General features: G+C 41.7%; 1 protein-coding gene across 1 annotated transcript in view; it reads right to left on the minus strand.

Moving 5' to 3' along the window:
- Positions 1 to 17,319, minus strand: part of LOC132406221 (probable cationic amino acid transporter) — a 107,677-nt gene that overhangs the window by 40,343 nt on the left and 50,015 nt on the right. Inside the window, exons 2-3 of the mRNA XM_059991570.1 lie at positions 10,374 to 10,610; positions 7,458 to 7,675 (exon numbers count right to left, since the gene is read on the minus strand). Of these exons, the coding sequence (XP_059847553.1) occupies positions 7,458 to 7,675; positions 10,374 to 10,610 (455 nt within the window). The remainder of the gene's footprint in view (positions 1 to 7,457; positions 7,676 to 10,373; positions 10,611 to 17,319) is intronic.

The following is a 17,319-nucleotide window of genomic DNA, read 5'->3' on the forward strand; positions in this document are numbered from 1 at the left end:
TGAAAGACATAAAATAATTATTTTACCTAAGTTCTCATATATATTTCAAGCGGTACCAATTTTTATTCCGAAATCCTTTTTTGACAATGTTGATTCAAAAATTTCCTCATGTATATGGCTGAATAAAAATCCTAGATATTAGATATAAATAAAAGATATTTACAGAAGTCAAAGAAGTAAGGTGGATTGGCATTGCCTAATTTTAGATTTTATTATTGGGCAATTGATATTCAATATTTAAAATGTTGGTTAAGGGATTGGGATTTATCTCCTAGCCTTCATTGGGTCAGTCTGGAAACTAAATCTGTACAAGGATTTTCATTGGGTTCTATTTTAGGGACTTCTCTTCCCTTTGCTCTTTCTAAATTGCATAAACGAATTGACAGTCTGATAGTTGAACACACTTTACGTATATGGTTTCAATTTCAGAAATTTTTTGGGTTGAATCAATTTGTTTTAACAATTCCTATTGTATCCAATTTCTTTTTTCATCCCTCTATTATGGACCAAGTTTATTCAGCTTGGAAGACTAAAGGTATACTATGATTTTCTGATTTATTTTTGGATAATTGTTTTATGTCTTTTGAACAATTATCTAATAAATATAATTTGCCTAGATCTCATTTTTTTAGATGTTTACAGATTAGGAATTTTTTAAACATTGTACTTCCTACCTTTCCAAATCTTGATTCTTCGGGTATTTTGGAGAAATTGTTAGAACTAAATCCTTTTCAGAAAGGTGTAATATCAAATGTTTACAATATAATTATGAAATTACATTCAGAGGCCTTTTATAAGATTAAAAATGATTCGGAAAGAGAACTTAACTTTACTATCCCTATTGAGAATTGGTGTAAAATTCTTCAATTAGTTAATTTATCCTCTATATGTGCTAAACATTCATTGATACAGTTTAAAGTTGTGCACAGGGCCATTATGTCGAAGGATAAATTGGCTCATTTTTATTCCCATATAAATCCTATATGTGACTGATGTCATTTTGAGATAGCTTCTTTCACTCATATGTTTTGGTCATGTCCACCTTCGAAAAAATATTGGAACGATATTTTCGATATTATTTCCATGGTATTGAACATTGATTTACAACCTCATCCTATTACTGCAATCTTTGGTTTACCAATGATGGAGTCAATCCATTTATCTTCTTCTACTTGTCGGATGATTGCATTTCTTATATTAATGGCTAGAAGATCTATTTTGTTGAATTGGAAAGAAATTAATCCTCCTACCATATTTCATTGGTTTTCTCCAACTATGTTATGTCTAAATTTGGAAAAAATTGGAAGTGTCATATACGACCCTTCTATTAAATTTGAAAAGACTTGGAGGACATTTATTCAATATTTTCACATGATGTAATTTGACCCTGTTCCAATCCTATTTGTTTTTCCAGTTTTGATTATATATATGTTGAGAGGATCGGAGTTGGGGACACTGATGATTCTTTGTCTTTTTATAGATACTATAAACAGCCCATTTTTTTTTTCCTTTTTTCCTTTTTTTTCTTTGTTAGTTAGTGGTTAGTTTGTTAGATTCGTTTTTCTTAGGGTAATAATATTTTTTCTCTTTTTTTCTTTTCTGTTTTTTTTAACATGATATACCTAGTATCTTTTTGCTTAGTTTATATGATATTTGTATCATTCATGATTTGGGAAGACTTAAGTATATTGTACTTATTGCTTGTGTATCCTTTTATGTTCATTTTAATTTTGTAAATTTGTAATCCCAATAACTATGTATTAATCTTATCATTTTGATATAAATAAAAAGATTAAAAAAGAAAGGAATAAATGTGTAGAATATTTTCTAAACAAGGAGAAAGTTCAGAAATAGGAGGTGGCAGGGCACTTGGGAGTCCTTGAGCAGGATTCCCTAAAGGTTCACTTGCTGAGTGAGTCACTGGTAAGGAAAGCAGCTTTGCAATGTTAACATTCTTTCTGAGAGGATTACAATGTAGAAGCAAGTATGTGTTGCTGGAGCTTTATAAGGCATTGATTGGTCAGACCGCACTTGAAGAATTTTGAGCAGTTTAGTCTCCTAGCTTAGAAAGGACATGCTGGCAGTGGAGAGGGTCCAGAGAAGGTTCAAGAGAAATTTTCCAGGATTGAAAGGGTTGACATATGCAGAACACCTGATGGCTCTGGGCTCAAGTTCAGAAGAATGAGGGGGGAATCTCATTGAAACTTATCGAATATTGAAATCCCTAGGCAGAGTGGATGTTTCCTATAGTGGTGGAGTCTAGAATCAGCAGGCAGAGCTTCAGGTACAAAGACATCTTGTTACAACAGATACAAAAAGAATTTCTTCAGCCAGATTGTGGCGAGTCTGTGGAATTCATTGGCACAGATGGCCATATATGCCAAGTCATGAGTATATTTAAAGCGGATGTTGATGGGTTCTTGATTAGTCTGGGCATCAAAGGTTACGGGCAGAAGCCAAGAGAATGGGAAAAGCCACAATGGCCGTGCCTCTGGCACTGATCTGGGCCTGTGGCTCAGAAGGGTAGGAAACTGAAGAGGATGGCAGCAGTAATAGGGGCTTCTTATAGTTAGGAGGACAGATAGGCAATTCTGTGAATGGAAAAAAGACACTCATCCGGTAGTTTGCCATCCAGGTGCCAGGGACCACAATGTTTCTGAACACATCCACAATATCTTGAAAAGGGAGGGTGACCAGACAGAAGTTGCGGTACATATAGGTACCAAAAACATAGGTAGGAAAGGGGAGGAGGTCCTGAAGACAGAACACAAGAAGTTAGGAAAGAAGTTGAGAAGCAGGACTTCAAGGGTAGAAATCTTGGGATTGCTGCCTGTGCGACAGTGAGGATAGGAATAGAGTGAGGTGGCAGATAAATGCATGGCTGAAGAATTGGAGTGGGGGAAGGAATACAGATTTCTGGATCGTTGGGACCTCTTCTGGGGCAGGTGGGACCTGAACAAGAAGGAAGGGTTGCATGTGAATCCAAGTGGGACCAAAATCCTTGTGGGTACATTTGCTAGAGCTGTTGGGGGTGGTTTAAACTAATATGGCAGAAGCATGGAAACCAGTATAACAGAACTGAGGATGAGCTAGCTAGTTTGCAAGTAGATAATGGATGGAATATGAATGTAAGGAAGGACAAGTCAATGATTAGGTACAAATGCAGATAGAGCAAAGAGTAAACTTGTACCACAGAGGCAAAATTCAAAACAGCAAAGAATGCAGGACTGGAGGTGCCATATTTAAATGCACATAGTATTCAGAATAAAGTGGCTGAACTCATGGTGCTATTTGAACATAGTCAGTATGACATTGTGGACAACACGGTCATAGAAGTGAGCTTAATATCAAAGGATATAAGTTGCATTAAAAGGACGGCAGGAAGGCATAGGCAGTGGTGTGGCTGTTGGCAAGAGATGGAATTATATCTTTAGAAACACAGAAGAATGCCACATCTTTGTGGGTGTCGTTAAGAAACTGCAAGGGTAAAAATCAGTTAAGGGAGTCATATGTAGTCCTCAAAATAGTAGCCAAGATGGAGGTTTGAGATTGCAAAAGGAAGTGGAAAAGGCAAGTAATATGGGTAATGTCACAATTGTAATGGGAGACTTCAATATGTAAAGAGATTGGGAAAATCAGGTTGGTGTCAGATTGCAAGAGAGGGGGTTTGTTGAATGCCTACAAGATGGCTTGTAGAGCAGCTTGTGCTTGAGCCTACATGGGGAAAGGCCAGCTTAGATTGTGTGTTGTGTGATAATGCAGATTTTATTAGGGAGTTTCCGGTAAAAGAGCCCTTAGGCGTAACTGATCATAATATGATAGAATCCATAGGCAGTTTGAGAGGGAGAAGCATGAGTCAGATGTATCAGTATCGCAATGAAATAAAGGGAATTACAAAAGCACGAGAGAGGAGTTTGCCCAGGTGGAGATGACAGCAGAGCAGAGGTGGCTGAAGTTTCTGAGAATACTTCACAAGATGCGGGATAGGTATGTCCCACAGAGAAAAACGTTCTCAAATGACAGGGTTAGGCAATCGTGGCTGATGAGGGAAGTTAAGGACTGCATAGAAGCTAAGGAAAGGACATATAATGTAGCAAAAGTGAGTGGGAATTTGGATAATTCAGAAGTTTTTAAACCAACAAAAGGCAACTAAAAAAACCATAAGAAGGGAAAAGATGGAATATGAGGGCAAACTACTCAATAACATAAAGCAGAGTACTAAAAGTTTTTTTCAGTTATATAAAGAGTAAAAGGGAGATGAGAATTGATATTGGACCATTGGAAAATGATGCTGGTTTTGTAGTTATGGGGGACAAAGAAATGGCAGATGAACTTAATGGATACTTTGCATCCATCTTTACTGTGGAAGATGCTAGCAGAATGCCGAGGTCCATGAGTGTCAGGGAGCAGGAGTGAGTGCCATTGCTATTATGAAGGAAAAAGTGTTAAGCAAATTCAAATGTCTTAAGGTGGATAAGTCACCTGGGCCAGATGGACTACACCCCGGAGTGCTGAGGGATGATGCTGAAGAGATAACAGATGCATTGGTCACGTTCTGTCAAGAATCACTTGATTCTGGCATGGTCCTGGAGGACTGGAAGATTGCAAATGTCACTCCACTGTTTAAAAGGGAGGAAGGCAAAAGAATAGAAACTATAGGCCAGTTAGCTTAACCTCAGCGGGACAGAAATGTTGGAGTCAATTATTAAGGAGGAGGTTTCAGGGTACTAGGAAACTAATGACAAAGTAAGCCAAAGTCAGCATTGTTTCTGTGAAGGGAAGTCTTGTCCGACAAATCTGTTGCAGTTCTTCAAGGAAGTAACAAGCAGGGTGGACAAAAGAGAGGCAGTGGATGTCATTTACTTGGATTTTCAGAAGGCATTTGATAAGGTGCCTCACATGAGGCTGCTTAACAAGATAAAATCCTATGTTGTTACAGGAAAGATACCGACATGGATAGAGGAATGGCTGACGGCCAGGAGACAGCGAGTGGGAAAAAGAAGGGCCTTTTCTGGTTGGCTGCCAGAGACTAGTGGTGTTCCTCAGGGGTCAGTATTGGGACCGCTACTTTTCACATTGTTTGTCAGTGATTTGGATAACAGATGATGTGAAGATAGGTGGAGGGGTAGGTAGTGCTGAGGAAGCAATGTGATTGCAGAAAGGCTTACACATATTGGAAAAATAGGCAAAAACGTGGAATATAGTGTTAGAAAATGTATGATAATACATTTTGGTAAAGGGAACAATAGTGCAGAATATTATCTGAATGGAGAGAAAATTCAAACATAAGAGGTGCGGAGGGACTTAAGTGTCCTTGTGCAAGGCTCTCAGAAGGTTAATTTACAGGTTGAGTCTGTGGTAAAGAAGGCAAATGCAATGTTGACATTCATTTCAAAGGGAATAGAATATAAAAACAAGGAGAGAATATTGAGGCTTTATAAGACACTTGTCAGGCCACACTTGGAGTATTGTCAACATCCTGGGAAAGGATGTGTTGTCATTGGAGAGAGTCCAGAGGAGGTTCACGAGGATGATTCCGGGAATGAATGGGTTAACTTACAAGCAGCTTCGGGCCTTTACTCATTGGAAAGCAGGAGATCTCATTGAAACCTACCGAATGTTGAAAAGTCTAGATAGGGTGGATGTTAAGAAGATGTTTCCTATGGTTGGGATGTCCAGAACTTGAGGGGACAGCCTCAAAATTGAGGTGTGACCCGTTAGAACAGAGGTAAGGAGTAATTTTTCTAGCCAGAGTGTAGTGGATCTGTGGAATGCTCTGCCACAGACTGCAGTGGCGGTAAAGACTGTAGGTATTTTTAAAATGAAAATTTATTGTTTTCTGATCAGTCAGAGCATCAAATGATATGGTGGGAAGGCAGGAATATGGGGTTGTGTGGGATCTGGAATCAGTCATGATGAAATCCCAGAGCAGACTCAATGGGCTGAATGGCCTAATTCTGTTCCTATGTCTAATGGTCCAGTGGAGTGACTGAACAAAGCTGGTACTGATGATGAGCCAGAAAACAATTTCAGAAAAATCCCCACACTGATACAAATTAGTTGACGCAGTAGGAAATGCAGAAGTCAAATAATTTCTTCTCTCTCGTATTCTGTTTAGTTAGCTGAAGAAATTTAACATCCATTCGAATACGCATCCTACCTGCCAATAATAGCAATAATCATAATAATAATAACCCTTCACTGCATCAGCAGCTGGAGTATCTTTGAAAGACTCTCTTAGAGTGAGTGCAGGCCCCAGCAACCATGCACTGAGGCCCAGTCTATGGTAAAACATCTCAGACCTCTCCACAGAGGTGCAGGCTGAGGGTAGATCTAATAGAGGTTTATAAGGTTACAGGAGGAATAGATAGAGTAGATAGATGGTATCTTCAAAATCAGAATCAGAATCAGGTTTATTATCACCGGCATGTGACGTGAAATTTGTTAACTTAGCAGCAGCAGTTCAATGCAATACAATATATAGCAAAAAAATAAAATAATAGTAATAATAATAAATAAGTACACCTTATTGAGTATACTTTATACAGTATACGTATATTGAATAGATTAAAAATCCTGCAAAAAACAGAAATACTACACATTTTTTAAAAAGTGAGATAGTGTCCAAGGAATCGGATAGCAGAGGGGTAGCAGCTGTTCCTGAATCGCTGAGTGTGTGCCTTCAGGCTTCTGTACCTCCTACCTGATGGCAACAGTGAGAAAAGGACATGCCCTGGGTGCTGGGGGTCCTTAATAATGTACACTGCCTCTCTGAAACACCGCTCCTTGAAAATGTCCTGAGTACTTTGCAGGCTAATACCCAAGATGGAGCTGACTAAATTTATGACCCTCTGCAGCTTCTTTTGGTCCTGTGCAGTAGTTCCTCCCTCCCCCCCACCATAACAGACAGTGATGAAGCCTGTTGGAATGCTCTCCACAGTATATCTACAGAAGATTTTGAGTGTACTTGTTGACATACCAAATCTCTTCAAACTCCTAATAAGGTATAGCCACTATCTTGCCTTCTATATAACTGCATCAATATTGTTCCTAGTGTTGAAATGTCTGATACCAGAGTGCATGCATTTAAGGTCTGAGGAGATGTGAGGGGCAAGTTTTTTTACACAGAGAGTGCTGGGTGGCTGGGATGTACTGCCTAGGGTGGTGATGGATACATTGGGGCTTTTAGACAGGCACATGAATATGAGAAAAATGCATCCTTCTGGTGTTGACAGGTACAAGCAAAGTTTTAAGTCAAAAGAGAGTGTGCGTTCTGGGCCATTATTTTAGTTATTTTCATTATTTGTTTTGTTTTATTATTCGGCAACCACTGTTACTTCAACAGTACATGCTTTCTGGCTGTGTATGCACTGTCTGAAGGGACGAATCACACAGTGCCCTCTTCATCACATTCCAATGCAATCTGCCAGTACAAATGTTTTAAGGTTGTTACTTACCCCAGACCACCCAAAGGGGAGAAACCTTCCTCCATCCCAATTGGCGCTGTTGACGAAGAACAGCCCTGCAAACATGATGAAGACCCAAGCTGCAAGATTGATGATGTTCAAGACATTGTTGAAGCCCACCGAGTTCTTCACCCCCAGGGAAATGATGACCGTGACAATGACAGCGATAATCATTGCGAGGATATCGGGATAGGACTCCTCTCCTTTCCCTGTACAGACACAGGCAACAGTACAAATCACTTGAGAACAATGAGTGGCTATTAGGATTGGATGTTGCCCACAAGCTTAACCTGTCTGACACCAGATCCACACAAAAATTAGACACCATGGTCAGAATTTGATACACTGCCAAGCAAACCATCTATTTAACCTTAGTCTACTCACAGAACAACTTACATTGACCAATTAACCTACTGTTGTTACTTCTATTGTGTTTCTGGAATGCCTGCAAGAAAATGAATCTCAACAGAGGAGATGATGATATATATCAACTTCGATGATCAAATTACTTGGAACTTTGAACAGGTACATCTTTGGAATGTGGAAGGAAACTGAAGCACCAGGAAGAAACTTGGAGAGGTGTGTATAAACTCTTTACAGATCGAGTGGGAATTAAACTTCAAACTCCAGAATGCCCCAAGCTGTAAAAGTATCATGCTAACCACTTTGCTATCGTGTTACCTGTAACTGCCTCCTGGTAGACTCACAAAATTGCACTAGGATTAAAATTCCATACAAGGAAGAAATGGAAAAGCAGGGGCCACTCTTCAGTACCTAAATGGGGGACTACTGGGGAGCATACACAACATCAAGTTAAAAGTTTTGGTGGGCAATAAGGAGATATCAATTGTAATTCAATCTCTGCCACGGACAATCTCAAGCCCAGTTGTGAAAGAAGGAGGGTTGATAATGGGCAAGAATCCCATCCTTTAAAAACCCGGAGCTGCAGAAATGCCAACAGAACTTCCAGAGACCTCATCATGGGAGAGGAAGGATCTTTACCAAGAAGATGGGTGACAACTGAAGAAAACTTGAAAGACTGGCCCAGGACAGAGGACTCTCGTGAGCTGCTATGCCCCTGTAGAGGCATCCTAACAAAGAAGAAGAATTTGTCATTCTGATACAGAACTAATCCAGGGTCTCTTCTGCGCATCCTTGGGACTACCTCAAAGATTTAACTCACAATGGCCTTACCAATATTGACTGGTATCATGGATGATGGCCACACCCTCAGTAACACGTCCAAACAAAGGTCTAATTATATGGCCCTTGCATTTTTTGTATGTTTGCAAGACCCTGCTAAATGTTGAGAACATCAAGTATTGCAGGTTCATCCCAGTGGCAGACTGTTTGATGGTGATGGAGATGGACTTGTTGCGCACCATGTTGCTGGTGGTCTCCGCTACCCAAGAAGGAAGGATCAGAGGTGGTGCACAGTCCAACAAACAATGCAAGTGATTATTTTGAAGGATTTTCTTGTGTTTGCAAGAGCCTGTCCACTTCACTGTTGAACTTGAACTGTGAACATCAGCAGCTCTGTTTCCCTTGTTATAACCACAATTGCGCTGTTCCTCCCTGGCAATCAGGAGTTTATGCAGATCTGGGGTCATGGTGTATTACACACGCATACAACAACAGGGTGGTAGGGATAAGGTTCCTTAAAGTTGTCATAGCAGGGTGGGGGAAGGGGGGGGATAAGCTCCCACCGTCTATTAAACACTCCCAATGCATGCGCCAAGTCCAGCTCCTGGGCTTCACGTGTGGTTCAGCTACAAAGCCTAGTGGAACCGTTTCACTGACAGCAGAAGCGGCAAAGGGGGGTTAATGGAGCCTTAAAACCAGTCGCTTTGGGCAGATGGGATTCATCAGCCATGTGTGGGAGCTCACCTGGAAAACTCTGATCTCTTGAGGCTATACCCGCGCACGGGGAAGTCTTTGGAAGTAAACCCTGACGAACAATCCCTCAGGTAGTCCCGCGTTGAGTTCAACACTGACAGGCAACACCTGTGCCAAATTGTATCAGTCTCTGCCGTTCCTTTGGATTCATCAGCTGTGTGGAGAGGGGGAACCTGCTGCATTAGCAAAAGCTTGCTCTCAATATCATACTTCCTTAGTTGCATATCACACGGACAGCTAGGACGGAACATCCATGGTCAACCCTGGCCAATGCAGGGTCCTTACTTATTCTACAACAATGCAGGCAGGGCTCACTGGAGAACTGTGGGGATGGCGGTGGTGTTGGTGAAGGGCCTGTAAGGTTCTGGAAGGTTTCAAAGGGAATGACCCATAAAAAACAAATGTGCTTTGTGGAGGAACTCTGAATAGAAGCCATTGCTATTCGACATCAGTTGATCAATCCAGTCAGCGTGGAGTGGCAGGAAGCACAGTGGTTAGTGCAGTGGCAGCAATCTGGGTTCAATTCCCATTATCGTCTGTAAGAAGTGAGAACATTCTTGTTGTGACCATGTGGGTTTCCTCCCACATCCCAACAACATGTGGGTAGGGTTAGTGAGTTGTGGGAATGTTGTCCTCGCACTGGAATCACACGGACTGCCCCCAGCACATCTCAGAGTGTGTTGGTTACTGATACAAACTATACATTTCACTGTATATGTGACAAATGGAGTTAATCTTTTTTATCTTTATTGAATGGTGGAGCCAGTTCAATGGGCCAGAAGGCCTACTCCCGTTCCCAGCATATATTTGTTTTGGTTATTGACAGAAATGATGCATTTCATTCTATGTTTCGATGTACATGTGACAAATAAAGCTAATCTTTCGTTAACTGTACTACCTTGTGATTATTTTGCAAGCATTTACAGGATACAGTTTTTTGTATGGTTCATATTTCAAAGTTCATATGGCAAATAAAGTAACCTTTAATCTTTAGTGTGTACGGTGACCTACCGAGTCCATTTAAGGTGCCCACATCGTCCACTATCCAGTGACTGATGGTGTGGTTGGCCAGTGAGTCAAACATGCTGCTCAGAGCACTGGCGCCGGCTGCAGTCCCAATCAGATACTCCAGGATCAGGTTCCAGCCGATGAAGAAGGCCACAAACTCCCCCACTGTCACATAACTGTACGTGTAGGCCGAGCCAGTGGTCTTCGGCACCCGGACGCCAAACTCGGCGTAGCACACACCTGCAAGAAGAAGACACAGGTGTCTGTAAACACAGGATGGCACTGTTAGCTGGAAAAGCAGATGAATTGTCTGAGGCTTTGTAAGGAATTGGTTAAACTGCACTTGGAGTATAGCAAGTATTTTGGGAACCTCCAAGAAAAGGTATGCTGGCATTGGTGAGGGTTCAAACAAGGTTCAAGAGAACGATTCTGGAATGACGGGGTTAATGCACGAGGAGTGTTTGAATGCTTTGGGCCTGTACTTGCTGGAGTTTAGAAGAATGAGGGGGGATCTCATTGAAACCTATTGAATGTTGAAAGGCCTAAATAGAGTGGACATGGGGAGGGTGTTTTCCATAGCGGGGGAGTCTAGGACCAGAGTGCACAACCTCAGAATAGAGGGATATCCATTTAGAATGAAGATGAGGAGGAATTTCTTTAGTTAGAGGGTGGTGAATCTGTGAAATTCATTGCCACAGATGGCTGTGGAAGCCAAGTCATTGTGTATACTTACAGTGGAGGTTGATAGGTTTTTGATCAGTTGGGGCGTCAAATGTTATGGGGAGACAAAAGGAGAATGGGGCTGAGAGGGATAATGAATCAGTCATGCTGACCTAATTCTGCTCCTATGTCTTATGGTCTTATAGGGGCTGCCAGAACTGTCAGTCTGAGCAAAAGGGAAGCCTAGGATACGTGATGGTCATTCATAACTCCAATAAAAAAAGCCAGAGTTGAGAGTCATAGTTTCAGAGAGCCCCAAAACAGGCCCTTCAGCCCAGCTTACCCATGCTGACTGTGAGCTAGACCCACCTACCACATTTGACCCATAGCACTCAACCTCTCCAATCCATGTCCTGATGAAGGGTTTCAGCCCAAAGTGCTGACTGTTTATTCATTTGCACAGATGCTGCCTGACCTGCTGCGTTCCTCCAGAAGTTTGTTTGTGTTGCTCTGGATTTCCAGCTTCTGCAGAATCGCTTGTATTCACATTGTATTCACACTGCTAATGTGCCTGCTTCAGCCGCTATTTCTGGTAGTTCCTTCCAAATACGCAGCACCCTTTGTCTGAAGAAGCTGACCCTGATGTCCCTGTTCAGTCCTTCACTTCTGATATTAAACCAATGCCCACTTGTATTTAACAGTCCCTCTTCAGGGAAAAAGACTGTACTTTCACCCTGTCTCTGTCTCCAATGATCTCTCCATACCTCTAACAGGTCCCCCTCCAGCTTCCACATTCAAGGCTGTAAATTCCTAGTCCACATAACATCTCCTTGGAACTCTGGCCCTCAAGTCTAAGCAAAATTCTGTCAAATCATTTCTGCACTCTTAGAATCAAAATCAGAATCAGGTCTATTATCCCTGATGTATGTAGAAACATAGAAAACAGGTGCAGGAGTAGGCCATTTGGCCCTTCAAGCCTGCACCGCAATTCAGTATGATCATGGCTGATCATCCAACTCAGAACCCTGTACCTGCTTTCTCTCCATACTCCCTGATCCCTTTAGCCACAAGGGCCATATCTAACTTCCTCTTAAATATAGTCAATGACCCGGCCTCAACTGTTTCCTGTGGCAGAGGATTCCACAGATTCACCACTCTCTGTGTGAAGAAGTTTTTCCTCATCTTGGTCCTAAAAGGCTTCCCCTTTATCCTTAAACTGTGACCCTTCGTTCTGGACTACCCCAACATCGGAAACAATCTTCCTGCATCTAGCCTGTCCAATCCCTTTAGAATTTTATACGTTTCAATAAGATCCCCCCTCAATCTTCTAAATTCCAGTGAGTATAAGCCTAGTCGATCCAGTCTTTCTTCATATGAAAGTCCTGCCATCCCAGGAATCAATCTGGTGAACCTTCTCTGTACTCCCTCTATGGCAAGAATGTCTTTCCTCAGATTAGGGGACCAAAACTGCACATAATATTCTAGGTGTGGTCTCACCAAGGCCTTGTACAACTGCAGTAGAACCTCCCTGCTCCTGCATGCAAATCCTTTTGCTATGAATGCCAACATACCATTTGCCTTTTCCACTGCCTGCTATACCTGCATGTCCACCTTCAATGACTGGTGTACAATGACACCATTGCATTGTTGCATCTCCCCTTTTCCTAATCAGCCACCGTCTTGAAATTTATTATTTTGCAGCAATTTCTAATTTGATAATATATTTTCTCTAGTGGGCAATCAAAAATGAACACAACATTCTAAACGAAGCCGCACCAATATTCATCTCTCAGTGGCTACTTCATTAAATACACCTGTACACCTTCTTGTTAATGCAAATATCTAATCAGCCAATCATGTGGCAGCAACTCAAAAAAGCATGTAGACTTGGTCAGTTGTTGTTCAGATCAAATATCAGAATGGGGTAAAATGAGATGTAAGTAACTTTGAGTTGGTGTCAGACAATGCTGATCTCCTGGGATTTTCACACACAACAGTCTCCAGAGTTAATAGAGAATGGTGAAAAACATCCATGAGCAGCAGTTCTCTGGGTGAAAACCTCTCGTTGATGAGTGAGGTCAGACTGGTTCAAGCTCTCAGAAAGATGACAGTAACTCAAATAACCACACGTTACAACAGTGGTGTGCAGAAGAGCGTCTCTGAAAGCACAACATGTCGAAGCTTGAAGTGGATGGGCTACAGCAGCAGAAGAGCATGAACATGCACTCAGTGGCCACGTTACTAGGTACAGGAGCTAACTAATAAAGTGGCCTTTGTGTGTGCAGAAATGGAAGCAACTTAATAACAGGGGCAAGAGGTGATTAGGAAATTCATTACCAGCTGGCTTGTCATCAGGCATGTAGATAGCACACATTACATTCCCATTACCCATTGGGGTATTCAGGATGTCCTTACCTTTCCGCTCAGCAGGACAGGATCTTACTCTCACAGGTCAGGAGGATCATGGCTTCAAGATTTAAGATTGTTTAGTGTCATTTCTAGCAAGACACCTCTCTACCAAAGGAGGTTGAAGGCACTCCTTACCTCCGCTAGCCTGTGGGTCACCCTTGGGCAGATGTAGCATCTGCTTAGCACCACACCCCCATCAGGGTCAGGTGAAGCCAATGGGGCAAGTGATAGATGGTCGTATGAGCAGCTGGTGCATGTCACAAGTTCTGGTTATGTGACCACTGGACACAGGCAGACAACCTTTGGAGACGGTGAATGATGGCTGGGGCCACATCATGCAAGGACACTGCCCAGAAGATGGCAATGGCAAACCACTTCTGCAGAAAAATTTGCCAAGAACAATCATGGTCATGGAAAGATCATGATCAGCGACATTATAGGACACGGCACATCACAAATGAAAGACTGTCATTTCTCGTATGCAAGTGTAAAGGAGAACAAAATAATTGTTAATCTGGTTCCAATGCATTACCTATGAAATTGGCCACCCAGTAATAATTTTATAGTACATTCCCATAAATTGGGATAAATCGGGACCAGTACATTTTGGCCCAATTAAGCAGCTGCCCCAGTTAGCCAAACTTTCATAGAAATACTTAAAAAGGTATTAAAAAAATAAAAACTACCTTTTAATACACACAAAATGCTGGAGGAACTCAGGCCATGCAGCATCTATGGAAAAGAGTAAAGTGCTGACGTTTCAGACCAAGAGCCTTCGTGAACCCTAATGAATACAGTGAATACTGGCCCAGAGCCATCAAACGCTCTTCATATGAGAAACCTTTCAATCCTGGCATCGTCTATATAAAACTTCTTTCAACTTTCTCCAGTTTCAGCCACATCATTTTGAAGGTAGGGGTCCCAAAACTGCTCACAATACTTCAAGTGAGGCCTCATCAGTACTCTATTTAGTCTCAACATTACATCCTAGTTATATTCTAGTCTTCTTGAAATTAACGCTAACATCACACTTGGCTTTCTCACCACAGACTCAACCTGCAAATTAACCGCCAGGAAATCTTTCACAAGGACTCCCAAGTCTCTTTGCACCTCAGATTTTTATACCTTCTCTCCATTTAGAAAATAGTCAACCCTTTAATTCCTTCTACCAAAATGCATGACCATACACTTCCCGATACTGTATTCCACCTGCCGCTTCTCCTAATCTAAGTCCTTCTGTAGCCTCTCTACTTCCTCAAAACTAGCTGCCCCCCTCCTACCTTCATATCATCTGCTTTTTTTCAACAAAACCATAAATTCCATCATTCAAATCATCGACATATAACATTAAAAGAATCAGTCCCAACACACATCCATGTGGAATGCGACTAGTCACCAGCAGCCAACTGGAAAAGGCTCCCTTTATTCCCACTCTTTGCCTCTTACCAGTCAACCACTGTTTTATCCATGCTCAAATCTTTCCTGTAATATCATGGCCTCATAGTTTGTTAAGCAGCCTCATGTGTGACACCTTGTCAAAAGCCTTCTGCAAATCCAAGAACACAGCATCAACCAATTCTCTGTTGTCTATCCTGCTTCTTATTTCTTCAAAGAATTCCAACAGATTTGTAAGGCAAGACATTCCCTTAAGAAAACTATGCTGACTGCGGACTATATCACGTGCCTCCAAGTACCCCAAAACCACATCCTTAACAATCCGTTCCAACATCTTCCCAGCCACTGTGGTCAGACCAACTAGCCTATAACTTCCCTTTCTGACTCCGTCCCTTTTTGAAGAGTACATAATTTAAATCATCTATTTAAATGAAATAAGCAATAAATTCGAACACCACCAATAGTACTACAGGACCATAAAACCTAATAGTTACTGATGGAGGAGTTCACTGAGTGTATAATGCTATGTTCTGTTGATTGACAGTGAATGAACAAAATCAGTGCAGACACTAGCATAAATAGTGGACTGCCTTGATACAATTTTCAATGATTGCTTCCTCCAATTTGCCATTTTCATCATAGTATTCAAGATTGTTGTCAATACCTTCAAATTCTTGTAGTTCCTAACGTTGAAATAATTTCATTTTCACTCCTGGCCACTTCTGGTATCTCCAATCATGAATGCTTGAAACTGCAGTAAGCAAGACAGTTCTGAATTGTCTTGCCACTTATTTCTTACCAAGCATCAGTGACAAAAAATCACTATTTTTTTGAACATTGACACTATTTAAAAACTATTTGCTCTAACAATTGTGTAGTGGCTAATGGCCACACAAGTGCATGCATCTGAGGCTAGTTTGAAACTGTTCAGCAACAGTCTCCTGCCCCAAGTGGTGGAGTTCCCCAGATAAATGAAGAGAATCCCCAATATTTTCTTGTTTAGGTTTTGCGCAAGTTGTTCCAAGTAAGTGGTACCCTGTTTAACCAATGGCCCAATTAACTGGAATCCATTGTACATTGATTGGAATGACGTACATCAGGGTGGGCTTAAAATCTTTACCTAAGAATAAGCAGAAAGTTGATTATTATTGATGGGAAAATTAGACAGAACCTTTTCCCAGCAGGAAAAACAATTGAAAGCATTCTAGGGTATTGTGTAATTCTCAATGAATGAACATCCCTTGGAGAAAGATAAACTTCTCTGAAAGAATGAGTCATACCCTCGTTAAATAGAAAGGCCGTCACCGATTACAGGAAATTGGTGTTGCCAGTGAGTGAATACTGCTGGGATTGGAGAACATAGAGCATGACACAATACAGCACAGGAATAGGCCCTTTGGTTTATAACAGTGTGCTGAACTAATTAACCAAAGAAATAGTGATACTAATAATAAATAAATAAACAAAAAATATCCAGAAAAATGAGATGAAGAGTACTTGAATATGAGTCCATAGTTTGTGGAACAGTTCAATGCTGACGTGAATGAGGCTGAGTGAATTTATCCACTCTGGTCGAAGAGTCTGATGATTCAGGGGTAATAACTGTTCCTGATCTTGGTGGTGTGGGTCCTGTCCAACTGTCTCTTAAGAATCTCTAATGTACTTGCCACTGCAGGCAGCACATTCCAGGCACCCACCACTCTTAGTGTAAAAAAAACTCTGTCCCTCACGCCTCCTTGGAAATTATTCCTTTCACCTTAAATGCATGCCCTCTAGTATTAGACATTTCAACGCTGGGAAAAAGAACCCTGAAGAAAAAGGGGTAAAGTGGCCAGTGAGTGATTGGGCCAGTGAAGGAGTGGAGCTTTGAGGCTTTGACTTGAGATTCTGGCAGTTTTGGCAGTTGGACTGTGCAATTAAGTCAATCATGATTCGAATGGCTCAGCAGAAAGCAGTTGATTAGATGATCAAGATTTGAATAGCTCAGACTCAGCAGAAAGCAGCTGAGTGGGCTATCAAGGTCAGGTGACCAAGCAGTTTGAAAGGCTCAAATAAATAAATAGAGGGTCAGCTTAAGCTGAGCAGCCAGCGAGTGAGTGGAGCTTTGACCTGAGAGGCTTTGATGAGAAGAGGCAGAGGATGAGCTTCCTCCCAGTTAGGCTTTGCAATGCCTCCTGAGGTGGTGATGTGCATCTCCTGTGAGATGTGGCAATCTTGGAACTCCCCTCTCCTGTACAGTCACATCTGCCAGAAGTGCATGCGGCTGGACGATCTGGAAGAGCATGTGAGGAATCTGGAGCAGCAGCTGGATGACCTTCGACTCATAAGGGAAAATGAGGCAGCCATAGATGAGAGCTACAGGGAGGTAGTCACACCTAGGCTGCCGGAAGCAGGTCGTTGGGTGACAGTCCGAGGGGGGAAAGCGAAGGAGAGTAGACAGGTAGTGCAGAGCACCCCTGTAGCCATTCCCCTGAATAATAAGTTT

This window comes from Hypanus sabinus, chromosome 2 (genome assembly GCF_030144855.1).
Source record: "Hypanus sabinus isolate sHypSab1 chromosome 2, sHypSab1.hap1, whole genome shotgun sequence".
NCBI lineage: Eukaryota > Metazoa > Chordata > Chondrichthyes > Myliobatiformes > Dasyatidae > Hypanus > Hypanus sabinus.